Source organism: Xyrauchen texanus, chromosome 34, assembly GCF_025860055.1.
Source record: "Xyrauchen texanus isolate HMW12.3.18 chromosome 34, RBS_HiC_50CHRs, whole genome shotgun sequence".
Taxonomy (NCBI): Eukaryota; Metazoa; Chordata; class Actinopteri; order Cypriniformes; family Catostomidae; genus Xyrauchen; species Xyrauchen texanus.
In genome coordinates this window covers 21,943,862-21,957,622 of record NC_068309.1, presented here as the reverse complement: position 1 = coordinate 21,957,622, position 13,761 = coordinate 21,943,862, and the positions used below count along the sequence as shown (strand labels likewise).

The window sequence follows — 13,761 nt, the reverse complement described above, 5'->3', positions numbered from 1 at the left end:
AGCATAGAGAACACAGTGGCTCCTCTCAGGAGTTCTAGCACTGCTGGGACCAGGGGAAGGGGGTACCGGAACTTCAAGTTGACATCGTTGAGGGAATGGTAGTCAATGCATGGCTGTAAGCCTCCATCATTTTTGGCCATGAAGAAGAACCTGGAAGCGACAGGGGAAGTGGAAGGGAGGATGTAACCTTGTTTAAGTGCTTTATCGACGTACTCCACCATGGCCTTCTGTTCCGGAAGTGAGAGTGGATAGATCCGTCCCCTGGGCAATGGTGCTCCTGGCATCAGGTCAATGGCACAGTCCCGTGGTCGATTAGGTGGTTAGGTGGCTGCTCATTGTGGACTGAAGACATATTGGTATGCATGATATTCCTGGGGAACATCTATCTGAAGCTCACTTGCGGGATTTATATAGAGGTGGCACACACCGACATGGGAGTGTGGGGACCAATAGGATGGGGAAATCGTAAACATCCGTGGAACCACCCTCCACCCCACGCCAAAACCTCTCTGGTAGTCCAAGAGAGCAGCGGAGCGTGTTGTTGTAACCATGGACACCCAAGATGATACGGTGGTGGAGCCCTCCAGAATCAGAAAGGAGATGTCCTCAAAGTTGGTACAACCCACTCGAAGCATCACAGGCAGGGTTCGATGAGTGATGAGTCCCCTTCCCAGAGGTTTTCTGTTTATTAAATGGATGAGGATCGGGGAGGAGCATTTGATTGTCGGGAGTTGGAGCCGGTGGCTGCCTGCTGCCCCAGAGTCAATGAGGGCCTTGACTGAGTGAGAGATATGTGGACAAATCACTGAGACCATAGTAGACAACGGGGCATGTATATCAGGTTTGGTAATAGTCTGATTCACCGTAAGTCGTAAGGGGCGAACAGGACATTCAGCGATCACATGCCTGCTGGCTCCACAATACAAACACAGTCGCTCACATAATCTTTGTTGATGCTCGAGTGGGTTGGTCAGTTACATTTACAGTTGTTCACTCACCAATGAATCACCCGCGGGTAATCCAAAGACTTCCTTGAAGTGCTTGAAGAAGGTTTTCAATGACTGAGTGACTGGACCATCCTGATGCCACAAGGTGTTTGCCCACTGCAGCGTACGTCCGGAGAGTAGAGAGATGATGTAAGTGATCTTGGCTCTATCTTGGCTGGAGGAATACACAGAGGATGAAACATGCAGTAAACTTGGGAACAGGAAACAAACTACATGGTAAGTATTTCAACAGGTAAGTAAAGAAGGGCTAGGGAGTCAGTAGTCTTTGTGAGAACATTGACGAGAACAGACAGCAATTGAGAGTGTCAGCGGGGTATATAAGCAGTCCATGATTGGCATTCTGATGACATGCAGGTGCGGGTAATTAAAACTCAGGGGAGAGTGTGTGCAGTGCCCGCAGTGAGGGAGAGGTAGAGAGAGAGCCCGGTGGATCTGTGACAGTATGTCTGATTTAAATATTTTCATGCTAATATGTTAAAAGGAAGGCACCATTCTTTGTTATAAACTACTTAATGTAGCTGTAGGTTCAATTGAGGGCATTTGAAAAAGCCTAGGGAGTGTTATTGACACAGCCTCAGAAGGAGCAATATCAATGAGCCCGTTTACATGCACCAATATGCCGATTACTCTCTAAACAACACGGGGTAAGGTGTTTACATGGCACACGAAATTGGTGTAATGGGCAAAAATCTACATGTGTCAACCGAGTTATTCATAAGCTGTTTATGGCCTTTACACCCATAAAGGAACGTGGTTTATTGTGTTTACATGACCGCACGTGTTGTCGGCTTATTAAGCATAATCAGTGTAAGAACATGCATGTAAACACACTTAATATTTATTAATTCCAGACACCGTGCCTCCTTATTGACTTATTGATTGTAATCTTGACCAGCCATTTTGGAGATTCTGTTCTTTTCCCATTCGAGTAGATAAGAGCTGTACTATTATGATGCATGTTTCCACAAAAAATAACTGCCTAGCCAGAGATTATTTTATTTACTGGGATAACAACCTCTATCATAGGAGTGCATAATGGTCAACTAGTGTGTTAGGACCAGTGTTGGGTGTAATGCATTACTAAAATATTAATTACTGTAATTAAATGACTTTTTCATTGAAACATGTAAAATAAGGGATTACTCTTAATTTTTCAGTAATTTAATTACAGTTACCTCTTATGTAATTTTTTAAATACTGTAGAATAATTTTAAATAAAACAATAGTGAATTAAATAGAAATGTAACATATAATGTTAAAATGTATGTTTTCTAATTTAATGTAGCCCGCTTCAATTCTTTTGAAATATTGCGACATGTAGGTTTCAGTCTACGGTTCTCTCATTTTATTTGTATGGTGTCCGCAAACCTTGACGTACTGTCGTAACACGCTTGTTGACCGTTAAGCTCTCTACTACGGTATATCGGAATTAGAAAGCGCGAATATATATATTATCGATATATATATATAGGAGATTTCTGAAAAAACGGCCTTTGCCTCCTCGCCAGTGTACCGCCCATAGAATTTATATGGAACCGCCGCGTTATGCTATTCTATGCTAGGCTTGTAGGCTCTCAATTTGATATAAAAGTTCCAGCCGCCGATTGGACTGAGTTGCCTTGAAGTCAACTTTGGCCGTGTAAAGTTAAAAAGCGTTAACTTTTAAAACTCGTCACGAGACGAGTATAATATAAATCTGTAGGTTTTCTAGATTTTTTTTGTTTGTTTTTTTGCGCAATAACTCGTTCGCCCTCTAAAATAGCAATCTAGCTTGGAAATACATGACTGTATGGGCACCACCTATTCTGAAACGCATTAAACTAAGATGAATCGAAACCTCTTGAGGCGCCGTATGTGTGTTGCTCTCACACCAGCAGGGGCGTGACGGTGAAACGCAAACATTTGTTATTGTGGTCTGTGTACATTAAATGACAAACATTCACTTTTGTTTTGCCTAAAATATGTTTTGGAGATCTGCTCCTCTGCCAGGAAATGTGAACTATGCGTCACGCCAACCAATAAGAGGAAGAGGAGAGGAGTTGCGCTACAGTTCGTCCGTTTGATTCTGAAGCATAACTATGTATTTGTCCATGGCGTGTTTTAGAATTAAAGGTGAGCTGTCATTTTCTCCCCTCCTTAATAATGGTGCTTAACAGCAGTTTAATAGCAAGATAAATGCAATGACAGGGAGGTACTGTAGCTCAAAGACACAAAAAATCATATGTGTATGTGTTTGATGTCGTGGGCTTTATTTTTATTTTTTTTATATATAGTCAGCAGCCTATATGTAAACACATTTGTGCTTTTCATACTCTGTGTATTGTTTTGCACAGTTGTCTATATTGTCAGTATTATTAATAGTCCTGTATTCCTAAGGGGAAAAAAATTATATACTCACTAATTAATTTGGTTAGTGGATGTATTACACTGTTATTAAATGCACTGTAATTATATCGCAATTTAAGGGTTAATAAGTATATCATGTTTAATTCTGTCCTGTTTCTCTTGTTCCTTTTTAGGGCACTGTAGGATTTCACCAAAAATAGCTGAAGAATGGAAGAAATGCAAATTAATTTTGTCAGACAAGAAACTGGCAAATCATATACTCAATGTATTAGGATCCAAAGTTGATTTTTTTGTTTTTTAATTTTGGTTTTGGTCATCTTGACCATTTAACCCCCTTAATATTCATACCGTTAATTCTCACTAGATGACAAGTTTTTAATGTAATGATGCAGGTTGGATTTGTAAGTGGATCGTAGTCTGGGGTTGTGTGAAGAGGTTTGTATGTGTGAAGTGGGGCAGAGCCCTTTGCCTGCAGTAGAAAGGCTGACAGGCAGACACAGTGCAGAGATCAGAGGACCCCAGCCCAGAATTGCAGGTGAAGGTTTGGCATCTATGTACGCTGAAATGGGACCATTGCTGCTTTGGCTTCAGGACGTGGCAGCTGTGACCCTGCTGAAGGCACGCAGGACGCTACTAAGGGCTGCCATCCTTTCCTGTGTCCTGGTGCTTCTCCTCTGGGTCTCGGTGTTCCTTTATGGAAGCTTCTACTATTCCTACATGCCCACTGTCAGCTTCTCCACACCAGTACACTTCTATTACAGGTGCAGATACAGCAGTGCTAATCAGGAACATTCCTGTTTTGTTCTGTCAATGGTCTTGCGCATGACTGAGTTCTTAATTAGATCGGTCCAGTGAGCAAATACTGTTGGAGGCATTTCTAGATTCTCTATTGCATATGATGCTAATACCTGAAATTATATGACTGATTCTTGTTGATTTTTTTCTATGCTCTGCTGTTTTTAGAACAGACTGTGATCCTTCTGATTCAGTCCTCTGTTCTTTCCCCATGGCTAATGTCTCACTCTTGAAGAATGGCAAAGACCAGGTACACAATCCCATAATCAGTAAACTGGTATCATACAAGGGTAACATTTTATTAAATCACATTATCATATAACAAAATATCAAACCAAGTAGCAGCATTTATTTTAAAGAAAGCTTTTAAAACAAAACTTAAAAAAAAAAAAAGATGTTTGTTAGGTTTAAATGATAAAACATTGATATACTGTTCAAAATGAAGTAAAATGTTCATGGACACTTTCTGGTTGTTAATCTTGGTAGAAACGTGATGAACTACACCTGTGGTTACTTTATTAGGGCACCTGTGTGGGCACACTAGGGGAACATTTTAAAGGTTATTCTGGGTTCATTACATGTTAAGCTCAATTGACAGCATTTGTGGCACAATATTTATTTCCACAAAAATTATTTGGACTCGTCCCTCATTAAAAAAAAAAAAAAGCTAAATTCAGTTTTACAGTGAGGCACTTACAATGGAAGTGCATGGGGCCATTCCGTAAACCATAAAATACGTACTTTTTCGGGGCCTGGGTAGCTCAGCGAGTATTGACGCTGACTACCACCCCTGGAGTCACGAGTTCGAATCCAGGGTGAGCTGATTGACTCCAGCCAAGTCTCCTAAGCAACCAAATTGGCCCGGTTGCTAGGGAGGGTAGAGTCACATGGTGTAACCTCCTTGTGGTCGCTAATGTGGTTCTCGCTCTCAGTGGGGCGTGTGGTAAGTGGATGCCGCGGAGAATAGCGTGAAGCCTCCACACACGCTATGTCTTTGCAGCAACGTGATAAGATGTGCGGATTGATGGTCTCAGATGCGCACCCTGTTTGAGACGAGTCACTGCGCCACCACGAGGACTTAGAGAGCATTGGGAATTGGACATTCCAAATTGGGGAGAAAAGGGGAGAAAAAAAAATACTTACTGTTTCAAAAGTATAACCACATGACGTAAAAAATCTGCACGTTAACATGATTTTAGTGCTTGCTAAGCTTTTCTGTGTAAAGTTATATCCAATTATACAACTTCGTTGCCATGACGCCGCAGCACCGTAAACACTAAAACATTAAATGGCCACAAAAACAACAGTTTAAACAACTTTACAGCTCAAATAACACACAAGTTTTAACAGAAGAATTAATGTAAGTGCTTTTATAAAATTATAAGCTTCACATTTCTGCCTTTTAAACCCTCAAAAAATTGGCTCCATTGACTTTCATTTTAAGTGCCTCACTGTAACCTTAAATTTTGCTAGTTGACTTCAGTATGAAAGTGGATCATATTTACAGATAAATTAATTAGTCTTTTTCTGTCTTATAGGTGATGATGTCTAATCAGGCCTACAGGATCTCTCTAGAACTGGAAATGCCTGAATCTCCAGTTAATGAACAGCTTGGTATGTTCATGGTGAAAATTACCTGCTATACCAGAGATGGGACAGTCATCTCCTCTGTGGCCCGCTCAGTGAGTGAAGAAAAATACATCTAAACTCACTGTTGTTCATTCTGTTTGGATAATTAATGGCTGATGTTGATTTGTCAACATACCAGCAACTTTCTGTGTTTTAAAGGGATAGTTCACCCAAAAAATGAAAATTCTCTCATCATTTTCTCATGGCATGCTAGATGTCTATAACTTGCTTTTTTTCTGCAGAACACAAATAAACATTTTTAGAAGAATATCTCAGCTCTTTAGGTCCATACAATGCAAGTGAATGTTGATCAAAACTTTGAAGCACCAAAAAGCATATAAAGGCTGCATAAATGTAACCCATACGACTCCAGTTGTTTAATCCAGTGTTTCCCAAATTAATAAATGCATGAAAAAAAAAATTATTTCAGGGATCCAAACTTCTCCCTTTTCGGCAAAATTAGCAGTTTTGAAACCATAATTGGTCACTTTTGTGATTGTGAAGAGCAATGATTCATGTTTAAAAGAGTCGCGTTGAGGGGCTTTCAAATGACACACATCAGCGCTGCAGAATACATTGAAGTCAATGAAGTGACGCCACTTTACACCAAAGAGTTTTTCACACAAATAATGTCTTTGAGAGTACTAAGCAACAAGAAATATTTAAAAACTGTCCAAATTTGTGAAGAGATATTAAATGTCTCATAATTTCTTTTAATTAAGTATTACCTTCTCGTTCACGAATATCAGAGACCCCAGTTATTGAATTCACCAAGAAAACGCTTAGACCTAAACATAAACAAGTAAACTCTCTGCTATCAAAGCAACTGCAAGCTTTTTTTTCTCTCTTCCAAATAAATGTTTTCAATGTTTATTTTGCACACCTCCCACTTTTTTACATGGCAAACTCGTATAATCGCTCATGTGACGCTTTCTGCAACTCTTGTTATGTGGAGGGCGATGCGGCACTTGACGCTGGCATTGAACGGAGTGTTGATGCTTCGAACGACACCTTGACGAAAGAACATTATTGAAACTCAAAATTATTATTATTTGTCTATTATTGTAGTCTTTTCTGATAAAAGCCATGCTCAGCAGTTTAAATAGGCTACTGTAGGAAAATGATACCATAGATCTACTTTGTGTTTATAATTATTATACTGAAGTCAGTAGATTTATTGCTATGCAAGTTTTAATAAAGGAGAAGGTAAGGACGTTATTGAAACTCACTATTATTAGACCGTTATTGTTTTCTTTTTGCATGAAAAATAATGCTCAAACTGAAGGAAGACTATAGATCTGCTTTTGTCTTTTAATGCTTAAACACTATAAATTCTCTTGGTACATTTCGGTCATGAACGACTCAAAATGATTCACTGACTCACTCATAGCACATAAGATGCTCATTTGTCACACCTAGTGACATTTCCAGAAGGGGTCACTGAACTAATCAGTTAATAAAATTGAACAAATTTGTGACAAGCAAGTCACACCAAAATACTAATTTTTGCAGATAATTTTGTACAGTTGTGCAGCTAATTTGATATACTTGAATCACTATCATCACTGGATTTGGTGCTTTTAGCTTATATAAAAAAATATCCGTGGACCAGTGATTGTCTTACCTTTTTCGATCCTCGTGATTTTGCATCCCTGTAATTTGTTGTGGCATTGCAAGAACAAATCTACAAATTAGAAAAGAAGCAAATTTGTTGTGTTTTCATTACGCATGTTGCGCTCTTTCCACCTGTGACCTCACACAGCATAGCTTTCCTATGTGACTTTTTTTTTTTTTTGCATAGCTGAATTTCAAACATTACAAGATACTAAGACAGACAGAAAACATGAACAAGTTCTTGAAAAGGAAAAATATTGATGATGGCTATGTGGGATAGTGTGTGCCATGGTGTTTTTATTCATAAAAATGTGCCATGGCAGAAAAGAGGTTGGGAAACACCAGTTTAATCCATGTCTTCTAATGCGATCCAATTTGTTTTGGGTGGGAACAGACCAAAATATAACTCCTTTTTCACTGTACATCTTGCCATTGCTGTCTCTAGGCACAATCATGATTTCAAGCTTGATTACACTTCCTAGTGTTTTACGCATATACAGACTGTATATTGTGTATTATAGTGAACATTTTAAAGTTTTTGGTCTGTTCTTCTCACCCAAAACCGATTGGATCACTTCAAAAGACATTGAATAAACCACTGGAGTCTTATAGATTACTGTTATGCTGCCTTTTTGTGATTTTTGGAGTCTTTAAGTTCTGGTCACTGTTCACTTGAATTGTATGGACCTACAGAGCTGAAATAGTCGTCTAAAATTCTTTGTTTGTGTTCCGCAGAAGAAAGTCTATCATTATGCATGTTGAATTTTATTTTTGGGTGAACTATCCCTTTAAGAGTTTGGTGGCTCTGGTTAATGGATATTATATATCTCTCCTCTGTTTATTATAGGAGAATTTCTGTTTTCAGACACACATCCAACCTTATATCAACTCTCAATAAATGGGCATTTACCTCAAATTAGCACTCATTTAGTTGTTCTGTGTTTTCTTTCCCATCAGACAATGCTGCACTACCGTTCTAATCTGCTGCAGACCATGAGCACACTGCTATTCTCCCCCCTCCTGCTTACAGGTGTGTCTGAGCAGAAACAGCTCATTGAGGTGGAGCTCTTTCCTGATTTCAGATCAGACCTTGTGAGTTATCCTTTGAATATGTTACAAATCTGACCACAAGACTGACAACAATTATGTGATTATGAGCTTTGAGATTTTTAGTTTTGAGAAATTCTGCATTCATGACATTTCATACAATTCTACATTGTGTCAGTGGTACCTTTCACATATACAGTGGAGTCAAAAAGTCTTAGACCACTACTGAAGATCCTGGCTGTATATATCAATACATTTATACAATGTAGCCAACATACATTATAATACAGTCATTATGTTGATCTGCCCCCACAATACTAGCCTGCCATTGGTGCTGTGATCGAGATTCAGTCCCGCAGGGTCCAGATTTATTCTGTACAGCTCAGGATCCATGCCTACTTCACTGGCATTAGGTATATATGCCATTGTTTGGTTTTATCCATTTATGTGACTGTTAGCCTTTGAGGCATGGTCATATTTTCATTCACATTGACCAAATGTACAGTAAGCAAAGTTTTGAGAAAAATGTTTAAAGCGAAGTGACCATCCTGTAATTTTCCCTGTGACCATCCTCTCGCAACAGATATCTCCTGTATAACTTCCCTGTGATGTCAGCAATCATTGGAGTGGCCAGTAACTTCACCTTCCTCAGTGTCATTGTGCTCTTCAGTTACCTGCAGTTCATCTGGGGAGGGCTTTATCCCCCAGACCAGGTCAGAGTGAGGGTACGCCTGCCTGATCTATTTAAAGGGACAGTTCACACAAAAATGAATATTCTGTCATTTGCTCCCCCTCATGTTGGATCAAACCTGTTTTAGTTTGGAACACAAAAGGAGAAATTAGGCCAAATGTTAGCCTTAGTCACCAATCTTTTTCATTGTATAGAAAAAAAGGCAATAAAGGTCAATGGTGATTGAGACTAAGCGCATACTGCCTAAATCTTTTTTTGTGTTTCACAGAAGAACAAAGTCATTTGAGTTTTGAAAAATATGAGAATGAGTACATGATGACCAAATTTTCTTTTTTGGGTTTCAAATATCCCTCTATACCTTTTCTATCACATTTCCATTGTGTACGTTCCAAATGTCTGCTTATGTCTCATTTATGTATGTAGGTTATGATGGGAGACTCAACACGTCTTCAGTGGAGGAGGGAAGAGGCACGTAAACGCATGCACTCATCCTCTAGCACTCCCAGTAAGAACACAGTTCAGACTTAAATATACTGTACCATATCAGAGCAGCAAAACACATCAATCACTAATACACACTTCTCCAAATGTCCCCCTAGACATGACATATGGAAGAGACACCAGTGGACCAGCAGACCCTTCACAACAACCCAAACAAATGGTTTTGCGTAACAAAGGTTCGCGAGAACATGTCTGACAAAAGGCATCTAAAGACTGCGATGCAGTGGATGCTGCATCTCTAATAGTACATTATTTACATTTCTTATGTAAGCTGATTTTATGCACAATAAGTGCAGTGATCAACATTGTTAGGGAGAAAATAACACAATTAATAACACAATAAATTAATTGTGCCTACTGCAAACTGGAATACTATGTTGAGACTGTAAAAGATCGATGCTGCTCTTTAAACCCTTGAAGTTGTGCTTAACTGTATCTGTACATATATCGATTAGCCACAATATTAAAACCACCTGCCTAATATTGTGTAGCTCCCCATCGTGTCACTAAAACAGCACCAACCCTCGTCTCATAATACCATTCTGAGATGCTATTCTTCTCACCACAATTGTACAGAGTGGTTATCTGAGTTATCATTGACATTGTCAGTTCGAATAAGCCTAGCCATTCTCTGTTGACCTCTCTCATCAACAAGGCATTTCCGTCCTCAGAACTCACAGTCGCTCACTGGATGTTTTTTGTTTTTGGCACCATTCGGAGTAAATTATAGAGATTGTTGTGTGTGAAAATCCCAGGAGATCAACAGTTACAGAAATACTCAAACCAGCCCGTCTGTCACCAAAAAACATCCATGTGATTATCTAATCAGCCAATCGTGTGGCAGCAGTGTTGTGCATAAAATCATGAAGATATGGGTCAGGAGCTTCAATTAATGTTCACATCATCCAGAAGAATGGGGAAAGAATTTGATTTCAGTGATTTGGACAGTGGTATGATTGTTGGTGCCAGACAGGCTGGTTGAGTATTTGTGTAACTGCTGAGCTCCAGGGATTTTTACGCACAACAGTCTCTAGGATTAACTCTGAATGGTGACAAAAACAAAAACATCCAGACAGGGGCATCAGAAGAATGAGTAGAATATAATCTCATAATGCTATTCTGAGATGCGGGTTAGTGCTGTTTTGGTGGCAGGAGGGGGAGCTACACAAAATTAAGCAGTTACTTTTAATGCTGTGGCTGATGTGGCTTATGTGCAGTTATAAAACTCTTGTCCAACATTTGATGAATTATAGCCAAGATAACATTTTTAACATGCATCATTTGGTGAAATTTAATGTAATGCCAAAGAAAATGTACACAAACATCTCTCTGAGACCCGAGCGAGACTGCTATGTCCATTTTACATTTCATTTTTTGATTTGTAACTAGTAACCCCTAATAGAAATGCAGAAAAAGAAATACATTTCTAGAGCAAATACGTTTCCTAAAAATGTATATCAAGCGGAGACTTTGTTGTACCAAAAAAAAGAAAAGAAAAAGACAGTACTCAATATTTGTGTTATTTGCTTAATGCTCAATGCAACATTGATGCATTACATAATTTTAAAGTTTTGTTAATAAATTCAGCAGGCTTATGCATGAATGTGAGACCAAACCTTGCGTTTCTTGAATTCAAGCAGATGGAAGGCTATATCTGGGGCCTATAAAATTAAAATGCAAAGACAAACTAATAATAAAAGTGATATTGTTCAAATATTTTACATTTGCCTTTTTGAAATGTTTAATTTATTAATTAATTTTTTATTTTTTTATAGTTTTAACTGTGGTATTTGTAACAAGACCATAGTAAAATATAGTTATTCACTACCATGCTTTCTATAAAACAAACTATGGCACTTTTTTATTGATAAACGGTAGACCTACTCTAAACACAATATATTTAAAAACAATACATTCAAAATATAAATATTTATAAGTTGTAACAAAAATGTATTATTTTCCCTCACTCCCCTAATGTAGGTACTGTCAAACAAATAAGAGATAGCCAGTGCTGAAGCATATTATCAATCAGAAATGATCATAATTAATTCTAATACAAGTAAGGCCAGCATCATCCAGTTATGCCAACCATGTTAAAATAAAAGTATACATTATAAATTCTGAATCTATGTACTGATTACCATTGCCCTATGTCTGCCAAACATGTTGAGTGGTCCAAACATCATCTGCAGCCTGAAACTCAACTTTTGATAGGAAGTTTGGATTGAATGCACTTGGCTTCATAGTAAAAATGTATAAGATGTTCCCCATTTAGTAAATGACTTGGCTCTCTGTCTGCACTGGTCTCAGAACAGTTCAAAATGCACCTTTTTTCATCCTAACTTCATATAAAGTCTCTAAAAGCAAAACATTTTTCTCAATGTGAAAATGCACAGTAAATATGGGATTTCTATTGAAAACCTTGTGCTATTATCCACTATAATGTATGTTGTGTTTAGCAGCTTGACATTTCAAGATAAATCACTCAAAGTTTTGTTGTAGTTTCTCCCAAAGACAAATTCATGATCAGCACCATGTTGTTTTGTCACATGACTCCGTGGGTTTTAAACTTTTACTGACAGCACATAGTCTTCTGAACTGATATTAGTCTGTTTAAATTAAATTATGCATTGCTTATAGCAAAGCCAAAATACAATGTCCACGCATGTTCAGCGGGGTCGCACGTGGGTAAACAGTATTCTGTTTACCGTCTGCTCTCTGTGGGCAGAAATAGTGCAACATTAAATGTGCCAGGCACTTTTTTGAGTAAGGCACAATCTATAATTGCTTTATTCTATATTAAGAGCCTTATTTGCATTTCCTAATTGCCATTTTTACTGAAAAGATTGACAATGACTTAAATATGCAAGGCACAGAGTTATATCAGTCCAGATTGCACCTGGTTAAACAGAATTACTTGAATATTATTTGGTGCAACCTTTTAGTGAATTGGCCTCTATGTGTTTCTGTAGGTGAGCTGGACACACCTAGTGTGATTGGTACAGATGACCTGATTGACCTGCAGGAAAATGAAGCTGGTAAAAATATCAACTTGAATCATTAAGAATAACATATTTTCTGGACCAGGTCAATTATCAGTGCTCAATGATTAATGTTGCAATGTCTCTTCCCTGCTCCCTTAAATAGTTCAGGACTCTTCTGACACTCCCATTTTCCTTGCATCCCCTCATATTGCAGAGGCCAGTTTGAGTGAGGAGGACCCAGATCATGAGCAGAGGGAAGCAGGAATGGGGAATGAGACCCAAGAAGAAAGGACAGCCCAGCCACAATCCTCAGACACCAGCCTTAGACAAAGGCAGGGACCCAAGATGGGGCTCTGACCAGTGTGGGCCAAGCTCTGAATTCAACCAACCAATCAATGCATTCTGTTACAGCACAGCATTATGTCACTTATACATCTAGCTAGCGCATCCACTGGCTGATGGGCACTAGCAAGAAAGTGCAGTTGAGACGTTCCCTCTGCGATGCAATGTATTATTATTTATAAGAATTGTTTGGATGCATTTAGAAATAAATTTACCTTATGAAGCTGATGTGAAACTCCATAAAGAGAATTTCCTGCTCTGCTGCTTCCCTTAGGAATACTTCGTAAAGGACGTGAAAGGCAAATTTTAGAGATCTGTGATGCCTAGAGTGCAGCAGAATGCATACATTTTTTCTTTGCAAAACAGCCTCAACCATATTGTCTCAATCTATTTAGAGGAAGTCACATATATGGGATCTGCACAAAAGTTTATGTTTTAATGTATCATTACTGAGGTTTATGGTTAGGTTACGATATCTACAGTGTAGTGTAAAAAGCCTAAAATTCTGATATTTCGCATTATACGAACATTAAAAGTTGGAAGCAGTTTCACATTAGGAAGGGTATGGAAGGGTTTTTTATTTTAATATTTATGCAAATTATATAGTTATATACAAAGTTATATATATTGTATTGATACTCTAATAATCTGCTTATTATAACTTGTGCTTTCATGTGGCTTCTTTGAGTACCTGTTCATGGGTTATGTTTCAAAAAGTTCATGAGTTATGTTTCTTTGAGGGCTTTTTTTTTATGTTTGTCTAATAAATCACGTGAAAACTATTGCTTTTCCATTGAGTTGCATA

The 13,761-nt window shown here is 38.3% G+C and overlaps 1 protein-coding gene across 3 annotated transcripts; it reads left to right on the top strand.

Annotated features, from left to right (window-relative positions):
- The first annotated feature begins 2,426 nt into the window (after positions 1-2,426).
- Positions 2,427-13,727, top strand: LOC127627825 (seipin-like). Of its 3 annotated transcripts, none has more exons than XM_052104392.1 (11): positions 2,427-3,119; positions 3,527-4,114; positions 4,317-4,398; positions 5,687-5,830; positions 8,349-8,483; positions 8,760-8,851; positions 9,022-9,151; positions 9,553-9,634; positions 9,729-9,806; positions 12,603-12,668; positions 12,778-13,727. In XM_052104392.1, exons 2-11 carry the CDS (start codon positions 3,795-3,797, stop codon positions 12,969-12,971), a joined length of 1,323 nt encoding a protein of 440 aa, XP_051960352.1. In that variant the 5' UTR covers positions 2,427-3,119; positions 3,527-3,794; the 3' UTR covers positions 12,972-13,727. The 3 variants fall into 3 exon arrangements, with proteins under 3 accessions (XP_051960352.1, XP_051960353.1, XP_051960351.1); XM_052104393.1 differs by having other exon boundaries at positions 9,022-9,163; positions 12,829-13,727; XM_052104391.1 differs by having other exon boundaries at positions 9,022-9,163.
- The last annotated feature ends 34 nt before the right edge of the window (positions 13,728-13,761 follow it).

Coding starts and splice junctions, on each gene's coding strand:
- LOC127627825 (XM_052104391.1), top strand. CDS start 3,795: ATGTGTGAAGTGGGGCAGAGCCCTTTGCCTGCAGTAGAAAGGCTGACA. Junction 9,807..12,602: donor AATGGTTTTGCGTAACAAAG/GTTCGCGAGAAC, acceptor GTGTTTCTGTAG/GTGAGCTGGACACACCTAGT. Junction 12,669..12,777: donor CCTGCAGGAAAATGAAGCTG/GTAAAAATATCA, acceptor TCCCTTAAATAG/TTCAGGACTCTTCTGACACT.